General features: G+C 54.7%; 1 protein-coding gene across 5 annotated transcripts; it reads right to left on the reverse strand.

Annotated features, from left to right (window-relative positions):
* Positions 1–820: 820 nt before the first annotated feature.
* On the reverse strand, positions 821–24,799 carry KIAA0753 (KIAA0753 ortholog). Of its 5 annotated transcripts, none has more exons than XM_084822636.1 (17): positions 24,733–24,799; positions 22,997–23,150; positions 20,807–21,395; positions 19,478–19,584; positions 19,193–19,255; positions 18,580–18,798; positions 17,946–18,123; positions 16,028–16,242; positions 15,642–15,811; positions 14,944–15,039; positions 13,864–13,951; positions 12,400–12,483; positions 11,555–11,668; positions 10,523–10,604; positions 9,348–9,468; positions 8,192–8,413; positions 821–1,638 (listed from the first exon to the last, which is right to left on the reverse strand). In XM_084822636.1, exons 2-17 carry the CDS (start codon positions 23,087–23,089, stop codon positions 1,521–1,523), a joined length of 2,559 nt encoding a protein of 852 aa, XP_084678762.1. In that variant the 5' UTR covers positions 23,090–23,150; positions 24,733–24,799; the 3' UTR covers positions 821–1,520. The 5 variants fall into 5 exon arrangements, 3 of the variants coding, with proteins under 3 accessions (XP_084678762.1, XP_084678764.1, XP_084678763.1); XM_084822638.1 differs by lacking the exon at positions 24,733–24,799 and adding an exon at positions 24,303–24,347; XM_084822637.1 differs by lacking the exon at positions 24,733–24,799 and adding an exon at positions 23,592–23,678.
* Between the last annotated feature and the right edge of the window lie 78 nt (positions 24,800–24,877).

The raw sequence follows: 24,877 nt of genomic DNA on the forward strand, positions 1-24,877 counted from the left end.
TAGCTGGAAGCGGGTGGCAACCAGGGGCTCCTTGCTTCATGACGGGCAGGCTGGAGTAGGCGGCTGCCATTAAAAGGAACTGCCAGACCCCAGGGCGCCAGCCCAAAAGGGACATGGTTCTCTTCCTGCTGCTGAAATATTCATGCCAGCGTCTCCAGGACCCCCCAAGCAGGTGGCCCCCCACCCACCCACCCACCCACCCACCCACAGCTACAGGTATCCAGAGGCAGGGCCAACAAGCCCGCAGGCAGACCCACAGCAGTTCTTTGGCCTGAGAGGGGCTTGCCATCGAACAAGGACTCTGGAGGCGGGATGGCCCGGGAGAGAGACCAGGGACCAGGTGACCCAGGGAGGCAGTCTTGCTCCCGAGACAGAAGCAGAGCCAAGCGTGGCCTTGGGGAGAAAAGAGGGGCATGGGCCCTCAGGTAGTTACGCCCTTTTGCCAGGCCCTGTACATTTCAACAGGTCTTGTGCAGGAAAACCTCACTGGATTATGGCCAAAGAGACCACAATTCTCTCGTGGGTGCTCAAGGATTTGACTTCCTTAGTTAAGAATCTGCAGAAGGAACTGATGTTTCCCAAAACCATGGCAGGAACCAGCCCTGCAAAGGGAGGGCCAAGGAGGAGGAGAAACGGGGACGGGAGCTCTTAATTACTATCAAATTAGGGTCCAACTATTCTGTATGGAAAAAAGCACAAGCCCCTTTTTACCCCCAAACAGAACGTCAGTTTACCAAATCCACCAGCCGTGCTACCCTCTGTAAATAGAGCCCCCCTTTCCCCCCAAAACCTGATCCCTTGAATATTTTGCAACACAGTCAGGGGTGAGAAAGTGTGTTTAAGACCTAACAGATCTGGAAATGCCATTGCACAAAAATATATACCGGTATTTTAAGAAGCTTATTCAATAAAATGGGTTTCTTCACATTTAAAAAAACAAAGTATTACATTTACTGCTTTAATGAACAAAACCTTCCAGCCGGTCATAAATATTACCTCTATACAAAGGCGGGTTCTTAAATCATGCAACGGAAAAATAGAGCTTTACTTTTTATTTTAAAAAGGAGTGACTTCAAGAAACCTCTCAAGTGTCTAGACCCCAGAAATGGCATTTTGCTGAGTGGGACAGTTCAAGTGGGTGGTGGCGGCAGGGGCAGCAGCTCCTGCAAAAGGATGGAACAGCAGGCAAGTCAAAAGAGATGGGAGGAAGTCAGCCCGAGTGAGGAAGGGGCGTGGGGGTCTCATGGGGCAGAGTGCCTTTCTGACGTGGAGCACCAAGACAACGCAGGCAAGGCTCCCAAGGTGGAGGCCCTGGGCTTGATCTGGTGACTTGCGAGCCCCCAGATGTGGGCAGGAGCAGAGCCTCTGGGACCCTTTCTCACTGCCACCCAACGCCCTCTGGATCTTCAGAGCGGGATCCCAGCGATGCTGCCCGGGCGAAGTGCAGGCCTGAACAGCGGAGTCTCTCCTTGCAGGGCCAGAGCCGCGGCTGCCCAGCATAGATGGGGGAGGAGAGCTGCTCACGCAGCTGCCTGCAAGAACTCGGCAGTGAAGACCGCTTCTGCGTAGTCCTCACACAGCCCCTGCAGCTCTGCCGCCACGTCTGCCACAGCCTCCTCCACCAGCTGCTCCGCCAGGCTGGAGGGGAAGAGCAGCAGGGAGGAGGTCCACAGCCAGGCCCCGAGGCACCGCCACTGACCTGACCACCCAACCCAGGGCCCCGAGGCGCCTGGCGGGTTCGGCCCCCCGGCTCGCCACAGCAGGCCCCAGGACAAGGCCCGCTCCGGTCCAGGGCTGCTCCCGGGGGGCGTGAGGAGCAGGGCAGCCTGGCCACTCCTCCCCCCAGAGGCGCCTCTTCCGCAGCAGCCCAGGGGGTGAGCAGAGCCTCAGCCAAGCCGCAGATCGGCAGCGCAGAGCCAGGAGAGCTGCCGCCACAGACAGCCCTGCGTCGCCCAGATCCTCGGCCGAGCTAGGATGAGAAAACCCTGGGCAGGGCAGGGCAGGGCGGGCCCCCTCTCCCCTGCTGCTAGGCCCGCTTCACATATAATCCTCATAACACACCCAGCTACATGCCCCACTGCTGCGTCTTGCCCGGCCCAGAGTAGGGCAGACTGCGGCTCTCCAGAGACTTCTGCAAGCAGTCAGTGTAGAATGATCTGTCCCTCCCCTGGTGGTAGCCAACTGGGCAAGGGGGGGGGGGGAGGCTTTGCCCGCTGTTGGCATGATTACGTCCCCCGCAAAGGGGATGACAGAAAAAATGGTCTTCCTTCCCACTGCCTTCAAGGGATCCTGCCCATGTAGGAAGCAAAGAACAGAACAGCCTCTTTCCCACTCCACTGTGGGGCCGGAGAGAGGAAAAGCTGCCATTCCAGTGCTAGCGAGAATGCTGGGGTGGCGGGGAGCAACAGCTCACATGTGGCCCTTTTTCCAGGCTGGGTATCAGCACAAGAAGGGGGGCTCCTTCAGCCAGAGCCCCTTCCCTTGCACACGGATGTGCAATGCTGGGAATTCCATTCTGTTTTAGCCCAATGGGATTCCGCACTGTTTCTGTTCCAATAAGTGGCAGTGAACTTTTTTTTGTTTCTGATTCCGGAAATCATCCTCCGCCTTGGTGCTCCCCGACCCTTCAGCTATGAAGTAGAGGATGAAATTGACAAGTCCTTTGACAAGTAGGGAATATGACTCTGCTGAGTGTGGGGGAGGATGAAACTGACAAGGGTATTTACAAGAGGGGAATATGCCTCTGTCCCCTTCATGGATCACTGCCTTGTTGTGGCGAAGGGGCTTGCGTAACTCAGTGATGCCATAAGCTATGCCATGCAGGGCCACCCAAGACGGACAGGCCATGGCGGAGAGTTCTGACAAAATGTGGTCCACTGGAGAAGGAAATGGCAACCCACTCCAGTATTCTTGCCAAGAAAACCCCATGGAACATATCACAAGGCTAAAAGAGATGATGCCGGAAGATGAGCCCCTCAGGTCGGAAGGTGTCCAATATACTACTGGGGAAGAGCAGAGGGAATTTCCAAGTAGCGCCAGAAAGAGTGAAGCGGCTGGGCCAAAGCCAAAAGGACACTCAGCTGTGGATGTGTCTGGTGGTGAAAAAAAAGTCCGATGCTGTAAAGAACAATATTGTTTAGGAACCTGGAATGTCAGATCAATGAATCAAGGTAAGCTGGAGGTGGTCAAACATGAGATGGCAAGATTGAACATCGACATCTTGGGAATCAGCGAACTAAAATGGACAAGCATGGGCGAATTTAATTCAGGTGACCATCATAACTACTACTGTGGGCAAGAATCCCTTAGAAGAAATGGAGTAGCGCTCATAGTCAACAAAAGGGTGGGAAAAGCAGTACTGGGGTACAATCTTAAAAACGATAGAATGATCTCAGTATGAATCCAAGGCAAACCATTCAACATCACAGTAATTCAAGTGTATGTCCCAACAGTGAGGCCGAAGAAGCTGAGGTTGATCGGTTCTATGAAGACCTACAACACCTTCTAGAACTAACACCAAAAAAAAGATGTCCTCTTCATCATAGGGGATTGGAATGCTAAAGTAGGAAATCAAGAAATCACCGGGATAACAGGCAAGCATGGCCTTGGTGTACAAAATGAAGCAGGACAAAGGCTAATTGAGTTTTGCCAAGAGAACACGCTGATGATAGCAAACACTCTTTTCCAACAGCACAAGAGGCGACTCTACACATGGACGTCACCAGATGGTCAATATCGAAATCAGATTGATTATGTCCTTTGCAGCCAAAGATGGAGAAGCTCCATACAGTCAGTAAAAACAAGACCTGGAGCTGACTGTGGCTCAGATCATGAGCTGCTTCTTGCAAAATTTCGGCTTAAATTGAAGAACGTAGGGAAAACCACTAAACCTTTCAGGTATGACCTAAATCATATCCCTGATGAATATACAGTGGAGGTGAGGAATAGATTTCAGGGATTAGACCTGATAGACAGAGTGCCTGAGGAACTATGGATGGAGGTCCGTAACATTGTTCAGGAGGCAGCAACGAAATCCGTCCCAAAGAAAAAGAAATGCAAGAAAGCCAAGTGGCTGTCTGATGAGGCTTTACAAGTAGCTCACGAAAGAAGGGAAGCGAAAAGCAAGGGAGAAAGGGGAAGATATACCCAAGTGAATGCAGAGTTCCAGAGAATAGCAAGGAGAGACAAGAAGGCCTTCGGAAATGAACAATGCAAAGAAATCGAGGAAAACAACAGAATGGGAAAGACTAGAGATCTCTTCAAGAAAATCAGAGATCTCAAGGGAACGTTTTGTGCAAAGACGGGCATGATAAAGGACAAAGAAGGCAGGGACCTAACAGAAGCAGATGAGATTAAGAAGAGGTGGCAAGAATACACAGAAGAACTATACAGGAAAGATCTGAATGTCCCTGATAGCCATGATAGTGCGGTCACTGAACTTGAGCCGGACATCCTAGAGAGTGAAGTCAAGTGGGCCTTAGGAAGCATTAGTAACAACAAGGCTAGCGGAGATGACAGTATTCCAGCTGAGCTATTTAAAATCCTAAAAGATGATGCTGTTAAAGTGCTGCATTCAATATGCCAACAAATCTGGAACACTCAACATTGGCCACAAGACTGGAAAAGGTCAGTTTACATTCCAATTCCAAACAAGGGCAACGCCAAAGAGTGTTCAAACTACCGCACCATTGCGCTCATTTCACATGCCAGCAAGGTGATGCTCAAAATCCTACAAGCTAGGCTTCAGCAGTATGCGAACCGAGAACTACCGGAAGTACAAGCTGGGTTTCGAAGAGGCAGAGGAACTAGAGATCAAATCGCCAACATTCGCTGCATCATGGAGAAAGCAAGAGAATTCCAGAAAAACGTCTATTTCTGCTTCATTGACTACACTAAAGCCTTTGATTGTGTGGATCACAACAAACTGTGGCAAATTCTTAAAGTGATGGGAGTACCAGACCACCTTACCTGTCTCCTGAGAAACCTGTACGAGGGTCAAGAAGCAACAGTAAGAACCAGAGATGGAACAACCGATTGGTTCAAAATTGGGAAAGGAGTACGACAAGGCTGCATATTGTCACCCTGCTTATTTAACTTATACGCAGAGTACATCATGAGAAATGCCGGGTTGGATGAATCAGAGGTCGGAATTAAGATTGCCGGGAGAATTATCAACAACCTCCGATACGCAGACGATACCACCCTAATGGCAGAAAGCGAAGAGGATCTCAAGAGCCTCTTGTTGAGGGTGAAAGAGGAGAGTGCAAAAGCTGGTTTGAAACTCAACATTAAAAAAACTAAGATCATGTCATCTGGCCCTATCACTTCCTGGCATATAGAAGGGGAAGAAATGGAAGCAGTGACAGATTTTACTTTCTTGGGCTCCAAGATCACCGCAGACGGTGACTGTAGCCATGAAATTAAAAGACGCTTGCTCCTTGGGAGGAAAGCTATGGCCAACCTAGACAGCATAGTAAGAAGCAGAGACATCACCTTGCCGACAAAGGTCCGTCTAATCAAAGCTATGGTTTTCCCAGTAGTAATGTATGGCTGTGAGAGCTGGACTATAAGGAAGGCTGAGCGCCGAAGAATTGATGCTTTCGAACTGTGGTGCTGGAGAAGACTCTTACGAGTCCCCTGGACTGCAAGGAGGTCAAATCAGTCCATCCTAAAGGAAATCAACCCTGAGTGCTCATTGGAAGGACAGATAATGAAGCTGAAGCTCCAATATTTTGGCCACCTAATGCGAAGAGAAAACTCCCTGGAAAAGACCCTGATGCTGGGAAAGACTGAAGGCAAAAGGAGAAGGGGACGGCAGAGGATGAGATGGCTAGATAGCATCACGGATGCAATGAATATGAACTTGAGCACGCTCCGGGAGAGAGCGCAGGACAGGAAGGCCTGGCGTGCTATGGTCCATGGGGTCACGAAGAGTCGGTCACGACTGAATGACTGAACAACAACAACAACAAATGTATGGCTGTGAGAGCTGGACTATAAGGAAGGCTGAGCGCTGAAGAATGGATGCTTTCGAACTGTGGTGCTGGAGAAGACTCTTACGAGTTCCCTGGACTGCAAGGAGGTCAAATCAGTCCATCCTAAAGGAAATCAACCCTGAGTGCTTATTGGAAGGACAGATACTGAAGCTGAAGCTCAAATATTTTGGCCACCTAATGCGAAGAGAAAACTCTCTGGAAAAGACCCTGATGCTGGGAAAGACTGAAGGCAAAAGGAGAAGGGGACGGCAGAGGATGAGATGGCTAGATAGTATCACCGATGCAATGAATATGAACTTGAGCACTCTCAGGGAGAGAGCGCAGGACAGGAAGGCCTGGCGTCCATGGGGTCACGAAGAGTCGGACACGACTGAACAACAACAACAACACATGCCAGCAAGGTGATGCTCAAAATCCTACAAGCTAGGCTTCAGCAGTATGTGAACCGAGAACTACCGGAAGTACCAGCTGGGTTCCGAAGAGGCAGAGGAACTAGAGATCAAATCGCCAACATTCGCTGCATCATGGAGAAAGCAAGAGAACTCCAGAAAAACGTCTATTTCTGCTTCATTGAATACGCTAAAGCCTTTGATGGTGTGGATCACAACAAACTCTGGCAAATTCTTAAAGTGATGGGAGTACCAGACCACCTTACCTGTCTCCTGAGAAACCTGTATGAGGGTCAAGAAGCAACAGTAAGAACCAGACATGGAACAACCGACTGGTTCAAAATTGGGAAAGGAGTACGACAAGGCTGCATATTGTCGCCTTGCTTATTTAACTTATATGCAGAGTACATCATGAGAAACGCCGGGTTGGATGAATCACAGGTCGGAATTAAGATTGCCGGGAGAATTATCAACAACCTCAGATACGCAGACGATACCACCCTAATGGCAGAAAGCGAAGAGGATCTCAAGAGCCTCTTTTTGAGGGTGAAAGAGAAGAGTGCAAAAGCTGGTTTGAAACTCAACATTAAAAAAACGAAGATCATGGCATCTTGCCCCATCACTTCCTGGCACAAAGAAGGGGAAGAAATGGAAGCAGTGACAGATTTTATTTTCTTGGGCTACAAGATCACCGCAGACAGTGACTGTAGCCATGAAATTAAAAGACGCTTGCTCCTTGGGAGGAAAGCTATGGCCAACCTAGACAGCATAGTAAGAAGCAGAGACATCACCTTGCTGACAAAGGTCTGTCTAATCAAAGCTATGGTTTTCCCAGTAGCAGCGTATGACTGAGAGATGGACGATAAGGAAGGCTGAGCGCCGAAGAATCGATGCTTTCGAACTGTGGTGCTGGAGAAGACTCTTGCGAGTCCCCTGGACTGCAAGGAGGTCAAATCAGTCAATCCTAAAGGAAATCAACCCTGAGTGCTCATTGGAAGGACAGATACTGAAGCTGAAGCTCAAATATTTTGGCCACCTAACGCAAAGAGAAAACTTTCTGGAAAAGACCCTGATGCTGGGAAAGACGGAAGGCAAAAGGAGAAGGGGACGGCAGAGGATGAGATGGCTAGATAGCATCACCGATGCAATGAATATGAATTTGAGCACACTCCGGGAAAGAGCAGAGGACAGGAAGGCCTGGCGTGCTCTGGTCCACGGGGTCACAAAGAGCCGGACAAGACTGAACGACTGAACAACAGTATGCCTCTGTGGGGCTGATAGCCACCCCACAGGCAGATTTGAGCAAGACTCACGCTAAAATAAGAATTTTAAATAATTGTGACCTCATTCGTGCAAATTTAAAGACCTGAAGGGGAAAAAAGATCCCATTTGTGCAAATCTCCAGACCTGAAAAATGAAAAAACAACCACAATCCGATCTGCACAAATTGCCACCACCATTAAAAAAAATCCAAAATCCGCATATTGGATCAACTCGCTGCAGATCAAGTCTATGCCAGCGGGGGTGTGTGTATGTGTGTGTGTGTGTGTGTGTAACGAAATCCTCAAGGCCCAAACTGGCGAAACCTGCCAAGATTTCACCCCCGCCCCGGAATTCTTACACATCCCTCGCAAGCCACGGAGTGCCTCCTGGTGGCACCACCGGGAATCCCATCAGCCACATCCCGTGCCACCGGCCTGCTTCCAATTGAAGAAATGCCACCTTGAATTGTTTTTTCAAGGAAGAGGTGAGGTGCACGTTTTTAATGCAGGCCCCCAAGACTCCCCAGCCCCACCAGCACCATACCTCTGTGCCATGTGCCAGGGATTGAAGTTCCCCACTGCCTCGTGGGAGATACGCTTCAGGTGCTGCTCATATCGGGCCCTGTAATCCCAGATGCTCTGGAGCACGTTCTTGGGTACCGAAAAGAAGGCGCCGTCCTCCTTCTGGGGGGCGACACGCCACGCTGAGGAGTGCTGAGTCCCATGCCAGGGCTCATCTGCTGTCCCCACGCCCCCCTCCACAGCACTAGAAGCACAACACACAATGAGAGAGGAGAACAGAAGAGCCACCCTGAAGCGGGATTGGGCTGGGGGCACAGCCAGTCCCGCACCCCAGTTTCCCACGGGAGCCAAGCCCACGCCTCCGGGAGGCCAGCAAGCCGGGGAGGAGCCCAATGCTCCTCCCGGCCACTGGGATGGAGAGGCACGCAGAAGCCCCTCACCAGAGCCTGCCACCACAGCGTCCCTGGTCTCCACGCCTCCGCGGTCGGCATTCACCCCTGCGCCTCTCCCCCGAGCCTGGCCTGGCTGCCCAGAGCACATGGCCCTTCCTGCCCGTGCTCCCTGGGGCGCTCGCCTCCCCCAGCCCTCTTTCGACTGCCTCTGCGCCCCCCCTGCCTTTGGACCCCCCCCGGCCAGTGTGGTCTGAGGACGCCCACCTGCCCCCATCATCTCCAGGGCCTCAAGGAGAGCAAGAGGCACCACAGGGACCCACTGGAGGGCGGCAAGGTCACCTCCCCCGCTGCAGCAAGCAAAGAACAAGCCCGTTTTCTTTTATTAATTTCAAAGAAACAGATCCCGTGCTGAGCTTGTGAGCTTCCTTGAGCGGCTGCTGTGGGGAACTGGGTGCTGGGCCAAGGTCCGATTCAGCTGGGCCCTCCCTGTGACCTTTCCCCTGCCCCTCAGCCTCCGCCCTGACCTCCTGCCGTCAGCACCACACAGCTCCTCCTGCCCCTGAGCCTCACCACGCAAAGTTTTCCTCCAGCCGATTTTGCTTCCCTCATAGAAATGGCCCTTCTACTGTCACATGACCTCTAGACTGTCAGAATACTGGTGAACATTCCACAGATTATGGCAGCTCAGCCAATGGGGTGGGCGGGGGGAGGGAGAGAAGGGCGGGCAGCTGAATAATCAGACATCCATGGGAACAGTCACAGTACGCGCCTGGATTTCCTACTCACTTGGCATCCAAGGGACTTTCTAAAACAATATCCACTTGTGGTTCTTTCCCACTATCCCACTTTGTTATCTGGATGGGATGAGGATCCCTCAGTTCTGGGCTTTCCACTTTGTGCTCTCCCCCTAGGAGGAAGAACATAAGAGGAGCCCAGCAGCTGCATCAGACCAAGGGCCTTCTAGTCACACAGTGGTCAGCCAGGTACCCCAGCGGGAAGCCCACAAGCAGGACCAGAGCACAACAGCAGCCTCCCACCCATTGTCCCCAGGAACTGGTGTACAGAAGCACACAGCCCCTGGTACTGGAGGGAGCACAGAGCCATCAGAGAGGAGGCCTTCTCAGTGGTAGCCCCCACCTGTGGAATGAACTCCCCAAAGTGATTCGCCGGGCACCTACGTTATTATCTTTTTGGTGCCTTTCTTTTCCCCCAGGCATTGTAAACACCTAGTTCAATATTTGCATGCCTGTTTTATCGATTCCTGTGCTGTTTATTGTTTTGCATTAAATTGTATTTTATGCTTTTAAAGATTTCTATTGTAAAAAATTTTAACTGCTCTATAGCATTTTAGGTTTTTTAACTGCTTGTAATCCACCCAGAGAACATTAGTTATTGGGTGGATTAGAAATGTGCTAGATAAATAAACAAACAAATATCAGGACTAGTAGCCATCGACAGCCTTCTCCTCCATAAATTTGTCTAATCCTCTTTTAAAGCCATCCAAGTTGGTGACCACCACCATCTTGTGGGAGTGTGAAGAAGCCCTTCCTTTGATCTGTCCTGAATCTCCCACCAATCAGCTTCATGGCATGAGAGAGGGAGAAAAATGGGAGGAATCTCAAGGAAGATGAGGAGGAGTCAGGAAACTAAACACCCCACCAGTACCAAGGTGGGCAGAGACCTCCAAACACATTTCACTGGGCCCAGGGAGGGAACTCATCCAGTTGTTGATCATCCTCCACAAAGACCTTCTTTAGAAAAGAGACATCAGTGGGAAAGGGACTCTCCATGGGGAATTTGTTGCCTCAACACTCCCCCCCTTTTTTATGCAAAAAAGGCAGGGGCGCAGAATCCGCCAGACCCAGACCCCATTTCCCCCCACCATCCCTAACGGGCTGCTCGCTCATTGCCTGGCTCCTCTTCCTCCCTGAGAATCTAAAGACAAAGAATCAGAAACTCACCCCTCCTCTCTTCCTGGGCCCAGAATTCAGGATCAGAGTAAACAACCTGGGTGTATCGCCTGCGCACGGCCTCTTGGGAGCGCTTCAAGACACACAAGCCCAACATTACTCCACAATTCATTCCCACAATTTTACTGTGTTGGGGAAATGCTGACAGGCCAAGAGAAATATGATCATGGCACATCTAACATAAGCCGCGTCTTCCTGCCTTCCCCTCATAAACGGAGACATCCAATCCTGTGCAGCAGCAGAACTGACTAAAGCTCCCATGCTTACTTATCATTGCATTTATATCCTGCCTGTTTTCCTCTTGCGAGGAGCCCAAGACGGCATACGCAATCCTCCTCCTCCTTTCCATTTTATCCTCACAACCCTGTGAGGTAGGCCAGGCTGAGAGTCAATGACTGGCCCAAAGTAACCCAGGGAGCTTCATGACTGAGTGGAGACTAGAAACTGGGTCTCCCCAGTCCCAGCCCAACACTCTCGCCACGACACATCACACTGGCTCCGCAGAAACTGTTCCAGCCCCAGGTGCCAATCGCCAGGGCCTGCCATCCTTTCCCCCTTGCCTGCCATCCTACTCATCAGGGCCTTGCTAGGGCATGGAAGAGGGGTTTCCCTTTTTGTAATGCTGGGCTGGGTCACACTTGGGGCACCCAGACAGACAGTCCGCGCTGAGCGGGGAACGGGGGATGAGAACAGGCCAAAGAAACTAGAGAAGACCCTCCTCCAGCCAGAGGGTCTCTTTGCACTCAGGCCGCCCAGCACATGTTTTTGGCAAGGCACAGAGCTCCCCCTGGCAGCAGCACGAGGCATCTCAAGCAGTCCTCGGAAGGGATGTGAGGGCAGGATGCGGCTCTTACACTGGCGCAGACACAGTGCCAAAGAGGCCCTGTGAGAACAGCCCGTTCTCGAGGGCTCCCATTTCAGTCACTGCACATGGACGGCTCCCCACACTCCCCGGCCCCTTCTGAGGGAAGCCTGCCAGTTGGCAGGAGACAGCAGGCGACAGATGTTGGAGCCCGAACACACCTCAATGGCCTCCATCCGTTGCAGCATCGTCTCCAGGTCAGAGGTGCTGATGGCAGGAGCAGCCCCGCGCTCGGCCTCCTTGCCCCGCTCCAGGCCACCAGCAGCAGGAGCGGCCTGGCAAGCGACAGAGAGAGAAGCAGCTTTGCCACGGGCTCCCTAGCAGCAGATGCCTGGAGTGGACGACTTCTCCAGCACAGGACGCCATCTCCGCAGAGGGAACTGCTGCCTGGCTGGGGGCCGGTGATGCCGAGAGGGTGGTGGCTCCTTTGAGGCCCTCCCCAGCCAGTTCACAGAAGAGGGGTTTGAACCCGGGACTGCCCAGCTCCGAGCTCATGCTCTTTACCAGCCCCCACTAGAAGTCCCTAGAAATAAAACAAGCCAGCAGGTCTCCTGCCTGCTCAGCAAGCAATTTGTGGGATGCCCCATTCATTCCAAGCTGTCTCTGCAGAAGGCAGATCTACAGCCATGCGCTGGCCGTTCTCCTCCTCCGCAGCCTGGTGGGGCAGCTCACTTAAGCGGGCGCAAAGGAAGCCCCCGAGAAAGGCGGCGCTTGCTCAGGACAGGGCCTGTGCACTGCTTCCCAGAGCATCCGCCCTCGCCCTGCAGCAGCTGGTCGCACAGGACCACCGCCAGGACGCTGCTGCCTGATGGCCTGCTGCCGGGGGCAGGCAGCTTAAGTCACCCGCTGCTCGGTGGCCTTCCACATGCTCTGGCTGCACCACGGGAGCGTTTCACAGAGAGCAGCACTGCCCCCCCGCCCCCGCAGGGCCCTCTCCAAGCAGGGCGAGTTGCAACGGCGGCCCTTCCTGGGCAGCACAGCCCTTCTTCCCAGAGCTGCCTCATACCTCTCCAGCACCTTGGGGCAGCCATGGGTCGTCCCACAAAGGCTCCTGTGGGCTGGTGCGTCTTTCCAGAGAGAGATTCACCTTCTAAGGAAATAAAAATAGCCCAGTGGATTAGCTGGGCTCCTCTAGGCTGCCGGCCCCAACGAAAGCGCAGCTGCTGCAGGAGAACCAAAGAGAGCCGTGGGGAACCCTGCTGGACAGATTGGCCCCCGTCTTCGAAGCGGCCAGAGCCAGAGCCAGCCCAGCCCATGCTGGGGGGGTGGTGCTGTAGGGGAGTGCTGGGGGGGCCCTCGGAGGCAGCACCCCACATGGCTTTGGCGTTCACTGGCCAGCCCTCGCAGGGGAGTCGTAAGGCTGAAGCGCGGAGGAAGGGGCCGCTAAAGAAAAGCAGAGCTCTTCTTCCACAGGAGGGAGGCAGGACGGTCGGACACATCTGACGAGGCCGCCTGCTCACACCGACCGACTCCCCCTAGCGGGCGTAGCCAGCTGGGGGGCGCCCCATCAGCCACTTCTCCAGGGGCAGCTGGGGAGAGGTGTTAGATCAACAGTCTCACAACCCTTCCCAGAAAGGCCACTGGATATACTATGGGATGGAGCCAACAACCAAGTGAGGCTGGAAACACAAGATGCGCGGGGAGGGGGGGCAGGGAGAGAGAAAGGTGACTCTCTGTGGGTTGGGGGAAGACGAAAACCCAGAGCAAGGCCCATATTTGCACACAAAAAGGGGCCCTTCACCTGGCCAGCCACACCCAATGTCACCTGCCTCTTGGGGCATCCCTCACCTTCACTGCCCCCCCGCCCTCCCCCAACCCTGCCTGATCATCTGAAGCAAAGGGAGGGAACCATAATTGGGTGGGGGCCTGGGTGACATGAGGGGGCGCCTCCTAGTCCACCTGGCCTCACTGCTCCCTGGCCCACACACCGGGCGGGCCTTCTGGGGTCCGGGCTTTGCTGTGTGTGACGTTCCTCGTCAGGGAAGCCCTGACGCAGCAAAGCCAAGCTGGCCAAGTCTCCGGCGGAGGAGCAGCAAAGGGGACTCAGTCCTCCTCTGGTGGTGGAGACAGTGCAGGCGAATCCCCCCCGCATCTTTGATCTGTAAACAGTGTGGGTCCCTCTCCCTGCCTCCTCCCCAGTCCCTGGGAGGGTCGGGGCTCGGAGGTGGGGCCCATGGGGGATGCACACGCCCCACGGGCTGGAGGCAGAGCTCTGTGTGCCAGATCAGGCCTGCAGGCTGGCTGTCCTGCACCCCTGATCTGCTGCAAAAGGTTGTGAGGTGGCAGGGGGGAGCAATGTTTGTGCTGTGTGCAGCACCTGGCACTCTGTTGGCATGAAGCAAGTCTTGGGAAGGAAGGAGATGTGTGTGTGGGGGGGTGTCCTTTAGCACATCTTTCATTTCATCAGTTGAACTGGAAGATGTGTCAAAAAGTTGGGGGGGGTGCAGGGTGCGGGGGTTCTCTGCTGTACCTGAGCTTTCGCCAGGAAGGGCTCCAGACGCTCCCGAACAGCTCCCTCGGCCTTCTCCACTCTCCGGGACAGAGAGGCACTGCTCGCCCTAGGAGGGCACAAGCATGCCCACAGTGAAGGCCTGCGGCTTGATGTCCTCCCTCCCTGTAAGGGGATGTGCGATTGCAGAGAACACATCGCAGGGACAGGGAGCCAGACTCTGCCGCGAAGCCACATGCTGGAGAGTGCAGGGAAATCTGCCAAGGCTGAAGCGGAGCAAAACGTGGGTGTGATCGCCCATTTCTTTTTCCCAAGGGTGGAGAGTTTTCACCAGCAACCATCCAGGTTTTAAGGTCAAAATTGTTTCTCGGATTGTTTGGGGCACCAATTTGGTCTCCCTCCTCTAAGAGTTCTCTTGAAGGAACCCAATCCTACTTTCTTAGGTTAATATTCGGTGTTCCCAAGTGTGTTGCTGGGGCTACCCTTAATCTGGAGGCTGGGGTGAACTCCCCAAAAGGCTTGGCATGGATTCACAATGTCCACTTTGGCTTTGCTGCAGCCTTGTGCTGGCGCCTAACTCCCTGGCTTCCCAGGTATTGTCAGGTGCTTTTGAATCTCCTTGGAGGAAAGCAGTGGTGCAAAGCGTCCCCTCAGTAGGTGTATTGCCCCCCTGTCTGTTATGTCTGGACACAAAGTGCAAAATCAGTTGTTAAACAGAGACTACTGGATGCGGATTATCAGGAGCTCCACGGGCAGAAAAGACCTAATATATCCCATCACACAGTCTTTCTCTGGCTGCTCTTTTGAGTCTCTTATGATTATTTTACTCCAGGGCACCAATAAGTAAGTCAATTATTGAGCAAGTGGCTAAATTTTTGAATTTAGCTATTCTTGCTAGACCATTCGTGACTGTCCAATTATTTCTTTTAAATTTGCTGATTAGCATTTTCACAGATTTTTGTATGTTTCCATTTCTATTAATATGTATTCTTATTAATGTGTGTGTGTTTCACATGATGTACTAATGGTCTGTTGACTGTAAATGAAGACTGATTGACTGCACCCCTTCCCCAAATTGCTCCACAAAACCTCCTGGCCAACCTGAGCACTTCTTTTTTAAAGGCGCCTGGTTTTCCTTCTCCCACTGTCTCTTTCCCTGAAGAAGGATCTCTGTCTCTGGGGCTTCTCTCTGTGTGCCTGCACGGAGAAGAGGAAGAAGGGAAAGAGAGGGAGATGGCCATTTGTGCTGTCCTACTTTTTACCTTGGGAGAAAGAAGAATGGCAGTAGCCGCAGATGTCAGTCATCCATCCCAAACGTCGGGACGTTTGGATTCTACTAGGCGTTCACCAAAGGGGGGGGCTACACAGCACGACTAAGAGCCACCCACTGTAAACATCAGCCAGGGCACAAAACGCTCCTTCATGTGTTTTCAGAAAAAGAGGGGTGAGCAGGCAAGCGGTGAACCTGGGCGCTGCCCTTCAAGGGGCTCGCAGCTGCAGCACACGTCTGCCACACGGAAGGGCCTCCAAAGGGGCATCTGCAGGGCCATGGTCCTTGGCACGCAGAAGGCCCCAGGCCCAATCCCTGGCTGGAAAAGGCCCTCTGCCTGCACCCCGGAGAGCCACTGCGGCCAGTCCATGCCGGCAACGCTGAGGCCGAAGGACCAAAGGCAGAAGGAAGCGTCCCACGTTCCGGCCTCCGGACGGGGCTGGGTGGGAGCCATCGCCACTGCTCAAGACCATCTACCTGGCCTGCTCCCTGCTGCCTGATGGTTGCCCTGGCAGCGGGGCCGACCTACCGTTGAGGCGAGGCCAGGGGGGAAGGGAGGCTGGGAGGCGCCCTCGGGGCTGCGCTCTCTCGGATGGGCAGCTTCGCCTCCTTGAGCCGGAAGGCGATGGTGGGCTCTTGGAAACGGGCCTGCTTGGCTATGGGCTGCACCACTTTCGCTCTGGGAGGCCGAGAACGCCCCTGCAGAGGAACAAAAGCATTCACATAATGTGCACCTTCAGGCAACTTGAGAAGTCTTCCTCCAAAATAGCACCCAGCAGAGCCTTCATTCCCCAACAACTGTAATTCTGGAGAAAAAGACATTACACCATGGGAGAGGCCATGTCTGACGGCGCCTGAAATTAAGCTCAGAGACGAGGAGGTGGCGGAGAGGCCAATGATTACATGTCTGGGCACCTGTGGTCTGGTGGGAAACAGGGCGCTGCTCTTCCGCAGGGGGCCACTCTCAAGGCCAGCCCCCAGCTTCAGGTGCCCCGGCCTTCCCAAAGCCTCGCACTCAGCTCGTGCCACTGCACTGCACTCCGGAGGGGGCCGGCCCTCCCTGGCCCCCGTGCTGCTGGGACCGCTTCTCTTGCAGGGCGCCAGGATCTCATCGGACTCCAGAGGTGCATCTAAAGCCAATGATTACAATACTATTAGGACTGATAATGCTTAGCATTATAGTGTATTTTATTCTTTTAAATATTTGCATTGTATTTTATGACTTAACGGTTATACGGCATTTCAGTTTTTTAACTGTTTGTAATCCGCCCAAAGAACATTAGTTATTGGGCGGATTAGAAATGTACTAAATAAATAAATTACGAGGGAAGGGCATGTCAGCTGGCATGTTTGAAGGCTGAAGGGAAGGAGCAAGAGCAGGGACCCAGGACGTAGTAATGGCCACCCACTGGGATGGCTTTAAGTGGGGGTTACACAAATCCCTGGAAGAGAAGGCTATCAATGGCTACTGGTCCCAATGGCTCTATGCCACCTCTAGATTCATGGAGTCAGTGTGGGTCAGACAGGAGACAGAGGCTGATGGCAGAGGAGGAGTTGAGGACGAATTCATCGTGGACCAAGTCAGCCAGCCCCTTGGTTCTCCAAAGGCATTCAGCTGCACAAGAACATGACGCAAAACGTCGAATGGCATGCGGGCGCCAGGGCTGGGATGAGAGAGGCAAAGGGTTCGGAGGGAGGTGAGGGCAAAAGCAACAGGAGTGGACGACAGGGATGAACTGAAGGTGCAAACTGCAGAGTCCCATGAGCAGGAAGAAAACACAGCAAGGAGAAAACGCTCCACAGAGAGGAAGACAATGGTTGGAGAAAGCCAATTGTGGATGGACCGGAACTCTCAAAAGGAAGGGGAGGCAGAGTTTGGGGAGGGCAGACAGGGAGCACTATGGAAGGAGATAAGGCAGCAGTCGGACCAAGGGAATTCCATGGCGGCGTGGGCAGACACACCTGAAGGCAGCACCCAAGGCAGCACGTGGAGGAGTCCGTCCAAAGCCGGAGGTGGAGGGCAGAGATCAGGGAGAGGAGAGGAAAAGCCGTGGGACACAGGGACAAGCAACGCCAAGGAGCAAAACAGGAGAGCCATCGCAGAGGAAGGTGTGGCCCGAAGCGGAGGATGCGAGGAAGAGCCTGGGGAGTGGTACGGGGGGGGGGGGGACACACCTCTAACCCTGTGGCTCCCCAAGGAAGAGGAGGTGCAGCGGGGTGACAGGGGATGAGCAGAGGCTGGAACTGGCAGCCTAGGAACGAGAGACGCTCTCAGACACAGCCCTGAGCCATGTGAAGCCGCGGAGAGAGCCAAGCCTCAGGCAGGAGGAGCTGGAGGCCTCTGGGATGGAGAGCCTCCAGGGGTGTGTGGAGGGGGGAAGAGATGTTTCAGCACCGGCCAGACAGTGAGCAAGCACAGAAGGACCAGGCCCCAGCCAAGAAAGACACATTCTGGGTTGTGTCAAAGTTTTGTCCTCATTGCAAAAAACATATTAAGCCCACTTCAGGTTTGGGGGACCCGGGAGCAAGACAGTTTCTCCTAAACAAAGCAAGGCGGTGACAAACTCCAGAACCAGACAAACTCCACTCCCCCTGGACGCCTGAGACCCTCCCCAGAATGGACCCCGAGGGCACCACTCTCTTGCCCATACATTCAGTCCCCCTTCCAGCCCCTCAAGCAGGACCAGCACTGACAGACCATCAGCCCCGGTGACCCGTGGCTGGGCATCTCTCATCTCTGCCCACAATACTTCTGGGAGAGAAGCGCGTTTGTGCAAAACAAGGCCTCTGAAGGAGAGATCATGGTGCAGACCGTGTGGCAGCCAAATCTCACCCGACCCACTGGGGAGAAGCGTCCTGACCACCGGCAGCTGCCTTGGCTCTGAGGCATAAGATTTCTTCTCCCTACTTTGCAACCTGGTGGGGCCCTTCAGTGGGTCAGCCGGAGATGTGGGGAGCCATTCCAGCCCTCTCTTGGGAGACGTCTTCTGGGCCAGCAGAGAATCCAGGTCCTGCCACAACACAATTTCCACCTCATGTTAAACAGGCAAAATCTGCCTCACGGGGATTTCCCTCCCCATCTAATGAAGAAACAAGACGCCTCTGAACAAACTGCGTGAGTAAAATGATCTGATTTACAGATGCCCCATTTGCTGCAGGATTCAAGGACTGTCTTAAGAGAATTTTAGCCCTTGACTAAAATGTAAACATCTTATTTGCACAGTGAGCTTAAAAAAAGAAAATCTGAAGCAAATGTGCCTTGAACCTGGCTGCCAGAAGATATTCTCAGTTCATCGTGCAGCCACAGTTTGTCGTGCAGCCACAGAAACTGCATAGTCTGGCCACCCTCCCTTGGGGAGTGCTACCACATACCCCCTTCTTCGAGGCTTATCTGCATGTGTGATCCCTTCTCTGTGGGGCACAAGCCTCAATACAGGCACTCAGGCATCCGCCCTCCCACCACCAACCTCTATTTGGAGAAGCAGGTCTATGACGACGTCAGGCACGCAGGAGTCCATCTCGAGGCGGGCAGAGCAGAGGGAGAGCTGCCAGATGAGGCTGCCCAGCTCCTTGCAGTGGGCCGGGGCTGGCCACTGCCCTGGCTGGTCGGCGCAGCGAGCCACAAATGTCTGCACGGCCCGGATGGCTCCTCTGTGAGCTGCTGCCAGCCTAGCCATGGCTCGTGACTGCATCACAAAGGGAGGGAGGGAGGGAGGGAGGGCCTGGCTTGAAGCAGCTGCTCTCCGGTCAAGACACTCCTGCCGACTGCGAGGAAAGGCTCGCCCTCAGCCCAGTCCCCAAACCACTCCAGAAGCCCAGAAATGGAGGCCAGAGCGCCATGGCAACGTGGGAAGCACAGGGCCGGCCCAAACGACTGGCCAGAGCTCAGGGTAACTCATTTCTCATTCCAGGTAGACTGAAGGGCACCCTGTGCACCGTGTCAAAGAGGCCCCCACCCAGCGCCCCCAGCAGGCTCCAAGCCCCACCCAGGACTGTCCAGGAGGCTCCACCCCAGAGGAGGCGGCTGCTCCCTCACCACTCATTTCGCTCCCAACACTCCCCGGGGCAGCTTCATTTCACCTTCTTTGCGTGCCTGACTTGACGAGGACTCAGCTTCTCCAGATCCTCCTGGATTTCTTTTACCTGTTTAACCATATTACAGAGTCAGCTAGGCTACAGCCAAAGGCATTACGTCTCGCAATTCGGAGCAGCCTGGTTTTGCTGCCCAGTTATAGCCGTGGAAGCAGAGTTCAGGCCCAGGTCAGCCCTCCACCCAAGACCAGCACAGCCTCCAGGCGAGACAGAGCTGCAACCCAGGCCTTGCGCAGGCGTCAGGCCGCCAGTATGCCCGGGGTTCGCTCAGACCTGTTGCTGGAGCACATACAGCATCCGGGCAGAGCGCACAGCTTGTTCCTGCCTCCGGACACAGATGCGGCGCTCTTCATCAGGATCCAACATTTTCTCACTTCTCTCTGGACAAAAAAATATACATTTAGGAAGCTGTACTCAGTTAGGAAGGAAAGGACATTTTGGTGCAGAAGACATGAATGGCTAGCACACCCCTGCCCCCAAATGAGAGGGGATGGTGGAGAGCCCTGACCAGGTTGCACTCAAAACTGTGCCAATTCCAAAAGATGCCCCAAGTGCCCCCTGCCCCCGCACTATGGAGGGCAGAAGCTCAGCCCCAGTTGGGAATGAATCTTCAGCTGCCAAGGAGGATGCTACAGGGGAAGTCAGCACACATTTCCAAAGAGTCTCTCACTTCACGTTCCTTGGAGATTTGTAACTAAACCAAATCAGCTTGTTAACCTGCCTCTCCACTAGTGGGGATCTAGCTGCACAAGCCCCCAGGCAAGAGATGGGTCTCTGGGCTTGGCTCTTCCCGCAGAGGGCAGGGCACCCCGCGGGGACTGCCATGCTCCACCACAGGCCGTGGACACAAAAGCCTCCCAAGGCCCACGGGGGAATGAAGAGGCCCGGTCAGAACCTCCCCTTGCACTGGAACGGGCAGCCGCCCGGCTCCAAACCAAGAGGCAGCAGAGGGACTGGGGCAGGGGGTTGGGGACAACCCCAGCAGGCGGAGGGCAGGCAGTAGGGTGCACCCTGCCTCAAGCTGCCTTTGCGAGGCTGGACTGCTCCCCGAAGGTGGAAGCCATTCCAGAGACCTGAACGCCCAGGACAGGGGTGGAGGCTCACCACTGCTTCTCCCAGCGCCCTCCCCCTCCCAAGCAGGGCTGGGCCACTGCTGCCCTCCAGAGGTTTGAGCCTACAACTCCCAGCATCCCTCCTCACTGGCTCTGCTGTCTAGGGCAGATGGGAGTTGAAGGCCAGCACAGCTGGAAGGCACACATCGCCCACCCTGGCTCTAAAAGAAGCAGCTGATCTCCAAGCCGCTTCCCAGGATCGGCTACAACCGCACTGGTAGCATGGAGGCGCCTGCGAAGAACAGAGCAGCCAGCGAGGAGTGGCCAAAGCGCACCGAGGGAAGCCCCACCCTGCGCCCCCAGCGCACCTGCCTCGGCCCGCTAAGGAAGCACCTCTGCCTCTTTCCACCCTTTCTTCTGTGCCAAATATTTTAAACCAATCGGCTGACAAAACCCTACTCTACCAGCCTTTGCAATCCAGCATTCCAAGGGAGGGAACCCAGGACTGAGCCTTTGCCCCGCGAGAACGGTTCACCCTTCTCACCCTCACCTTTCCTCGCCAGCTCTTCGATTTTCCGGATGTGGTTCTGAAGCTCCTTCTGCAAGCGCCTGACCTCCAGGATGCTTTTGTCCTCCTTTCTGAGGACTGGTGGGGGGGACCCAGGGCCCAGATCACGGGTGGGGGGCGAGTCAGACAGAGAAGGGTCCGACTTGACCCGAGTGGGTGTGTAGAGGAAGACTTTGGCTCCAGAGCCTGTCGTCTCCACCTGGGAGCAGTTGCCCAGCTGGCGCCCAGCTCTCAGGAGGGCTCTGGAACCTCCCAGTCCCGCACGCTGCTGGGGCTCCTGACCCTGAGGGCCGCCGGCCAGCCCCATCTCCCTCTTGAGCATCTGCTGCCTCACTTGCTGCTTCAGATGCCTTTGCTTCACATCCCTCCTGGCCAGCTGGACAGCCCGGTTGAGCTCCTCTTCGGAGATGGTGGAAAACTTTACGGAGCCCCGGGGGTCTGGTCCATCGCCGGCCCCTCGATCCCGCCGGCCCTCCAGCTGCATCAGCTTCTCTATGAGGATGGGGCGGGGGCTGGTGTAGCCAACAGGCGGCATCTCAGGCAGGGCAGGCACCGTCCGACTGAACTGGAGCTGTGCCAAGCAACAAACAATGGAAGTCACAGCAGTGCAGCAGGGAGAGCACTGGACTATGACCAAGGAGACCCTGGCTCCAGTCTCCTCTCATCCACAAGGCTCGGTGGGTGATGCTGGGCCAGTCACTGTCCCAAGACACTGCAAAGCAAACCCCAACGCAAGCCCCAAAGGTGCTGGCCCAGCCTTGTTTCGAGATCCCCCCAAAGGCTGCACTGCTCCCTTTAAAGGATCAACGTCAGCATGAGCAGCCAGAACTTCCGAGAGGCCACAGAAGGAGGCAGCTGACCAACCTTGTCACTCCCCAGTATCTCTCCTTTGGTGCTGCCAGTGCCTCCTGGGGGGAAATGAGGGAACCAGCTGAGGACCATCTAGCTGGGTCAAAAGACATCCCCCAGCCCACACTCACTGCAAGTTACATAAGGGCACGATCCTATGCATGTTTGGGCAGAAAAAAGTCCTACAATTCCCAGCAGGCCACAGCCAATTCCCAGCATGGCTGGCTGGGGCATGCTGGGAATTGTAGGACTTTTTTCTGCCCAAACATGCACAGCATTGCCCCCTAGCTGCATTTAAACAAGGCTGCTGTAGCCCCCTGGAATGCAGCAAGACAGGCGGCAGCAGGTGAGCTCGCTTCTCCTCTCCCCCTGCCCATCCCCCCAATTATGATCTTGCTTTTGTGTTAGGTTGTGTACCAAGTGTGAATTGGCTACTGGATTTATGTTATTGTAATACTGGCATAATGTTTACTGAATTGTTGACTCTGCCAATTGACATTGTCCAATATGTTTTGTACCAAGTCCATTTTTCAAGTGCAATGTTGTATTTTAAGCTTAGGCTAGAAAAAATAAATGTGTTTGTCTTTAAGCTACCACAAGTCTCTTTGTTGTTTTTGCTGCTACAGACTAACACAAAGGCTACCCCTCTGGAAATTGTATTTCAATATTTATTTGATGCAAATAGTGAGCCCTTTGTACACAGTCTAACTGTGGAAAAGTGGCACAACAATTAAACTAAAACTAAAGTAATCCTTTGGAAGTTTCCAGGAAAATATTAGACAGGCCTCTGTTTGGAATCTTGTTTTAGTGCTTCCAGTGTCACCGCCAGTCAGAAAAAGCATCATCATTGTGGCAGACCAAGCAGATCCCATTACGCTGAATAGGCGTTTGGCGCTGTCTTTGTCATCAGCTTCCACGACATCCCCCACCTCCGAAAACCATTTGGAACTGAGCTCTAACAACCTGAATGAGACTTATTCCTCAGAAAGTACAAGGCAAAATGCAACCTGCCATACTAGTCACAACCAAAGGGGAAAGAGCGAAAACAAACCCAGCCGACATTATTTGTTGATTTCACCGCCAATCACAATTAAAGACCCAAGACCTATGTGATATATTTCTGGAAACCAGCAACCCACTGCCACAAGTCATCGACTCATCCTGATTAAAGTTTGTCAGTACATCTCTAAGAAACATGCAATGTTTGTTAGGCAAGAGAGCTCGCAGTGCAGGAATACACATCAGCCAGCTGATCAGCCCAAGTCAGCCTTTCAAGATGACTACAAACCAAACCCCACAGAGGTGGAAGATGCTGGCCAGTACCTGGGTCTGTGGGGCCCTCATCTCACTTTTGCCTGGCTCTGGATGATGGGATGTCAAAGGAATGGCGACTGCCACTGCTTTCCTCGGTTCCATCACAGTGGGCAATCAGCTCGGAGAGTGGAGATCTGCCGTCATTTACCTGCTGTGGACGTTGCTGAAATAACAAGAGCCAAAAAATGTTACAACTCCTGCTAACAGGCACACGCTTTGCTACTTAACCCCTAAAGATTCTCTTTCAACCAAGCAGGAAAGAACCTAATTTACTGAGCATGCCAAGAAGCACAGCTCAGCCCAGTCCCCTGGAATGTGGTATCAGGGAAGAGCAGAAACAGGGCAAAGAGGTGCAAAGAGGTTGTCCTAAGAAGAGTACATGGTGGGCCCCTCCAGCCAGGGGCTTCCAGAAAAGCCCACAAGGAGGGCTGCAAAAGCGGAACACTCTTCTCCTGTCACTTGTCTCCAGTGCCTGGTATTCAGAGGGGAGGCTGACTCATGTACTTCCCATAGCTGTGAAGGGCTCCCTGTACAAACAGGCCAAGGTCCAGGAGTCTTGCTGCCCTCCCACCCACCTTTGAATCTGCCCTTTCTCTGCAACTACCTGCATGGAAGAGGGACTTGGAGGAAGAGCTGGAAGCCGGCCGGCAGAGGGGGCAGCAACAATCCCTCCAAAAGTTCTTTGTGCCCCTGAGGACTGGCAGCAGGGAGACGAGGGGGTACCTCTCACAGGGCTAGTTTTGTCCAGGGACTACCCCAACTGCTGATCCTTAGGCTAGGTGGATGAAGCAGGCAGGCATGCCACCACACGCTGTGGTCCTGGCTCAACAGCAGGCGGGTCAGCCACCTCCACCCTTGCGACGTGTGGCCTGGGAAGAGCTGCATGGCCACAGAAGGACTCCGCTGTGGGCTGCCTGTCCACCTGCCCCCCTTACGTCGCAATGTATCGCACGTGTCAGCAGTACAAACCACATCATTAACAAACAATATCCCAGGGGCTCAAAACTGCTCTCCCGCCAGAAAGGGTCCCCAGAGATCCTTAGACAGCTCGCATTTGGTGGCGGTGGGATAGGGCTAAGGTTCATCGGAGCGTGCCCTTCCACGGAGGAGCATGGCTGTCTGGTGCTCTTCTGCATGCCCTCGCTAAAGTCCCACGTGTAGGGCAGCGCCACGGCTCCATAAAGTCGTGCTTTTGGTGCTTTTGTGTACTTTTCTGCGTGGGTCCCCGTGGCAAACACCCCCGCCCCCACCACAAATAAATGAACAAATAAATAAGGTGGGCATATGGACCCCACGAAAAAAGCCCCAAACCCACGCTGCTGCAGCACTTCCATCGGCCCCCGCAAGCGCCGCCGCCTGCCCCCGGATTTCAGCGGTCGCGCGTCCTGCTGCTCCGGCGTGGGCGCGCCCGGCCTGGCCGGAAAGGCTCTCCCCGGAGGCAGGGCGCCCGCCGGGTCCGTGCAGGGCGCGACTCACGCCTCGTCGCGCCGGGGGAAAGCCCCGCAGGCCTTGCCGGCAGCCCGCCCGCCCCCGGGCAGCTGCTCCTGCCTCTGCGCGCCGCGGGTCGCGCCCGAGGCTGCCGCCCGCCCGCGACACCTCGGCGCGGAGCAAGGCCCAGCGGGCCCAGCGGGGCCGACCCGCCCGGGCCGCGCCCAGTCCTGGTCCGGCCGGCCACCGGGGGGGCAGGCCTCGTGGCCGGGCCCCGCGGGCGGTCGTGCCGCCGGCTCAGCCGGCCCGGCGCTTACCGGGAGCTCCGCCGCGGGCTGCCTGGCCCCGGCCCCGGCCCCGGCCCCGGCCCCGGCCCGAGCAGCGCGCCGGCGAGGAGGCGCCGCGGCCGCCCGGCAACGCGAGGACGCCAGAAACGGCCGGCGGGCGGCGCCGCGCCGGGGC

The sequence above is a fragment of the Heloderma suspectum genome, chromosome 16 (assembly GCF_057233095.1).
Source record: "Heloderma suspectum isolate Gila_16-S chromosome 16, 16-S_ref, whole genome shotgun sequence".
NCBI lineage: Eukaryota > Metazoa > Chordata > Lepidosauria > Squamata > Helodermatidae > Heloderma > Heloderma suspectum.

Bases quoted from the DNA above. Each gene is read 5' to 3' on its own strand.
- KIAA0753 (XM_084822636.1), bottom strand. From the start codon at position 23,089: ATGGAACCGAGGAAAGCAGTGGCAGTCGCCATTCCTTTGACATCCCAT. The intron at 15,812-16,027 runs GTGCCCAGACAT...GTTCCTCTGCAG, and splicing joins TGTTTCCCACCAGACCACAG to GGGCGTTCTCGGCCTCCCAG. The intron at 10,605-11,554 runs GTGTGTTCGGGC...TGTGTCTTGAAG, and splicing joins AACGGATGGAGGCCATTGAG to CGCTCCCAAGAGGCCGTGCG.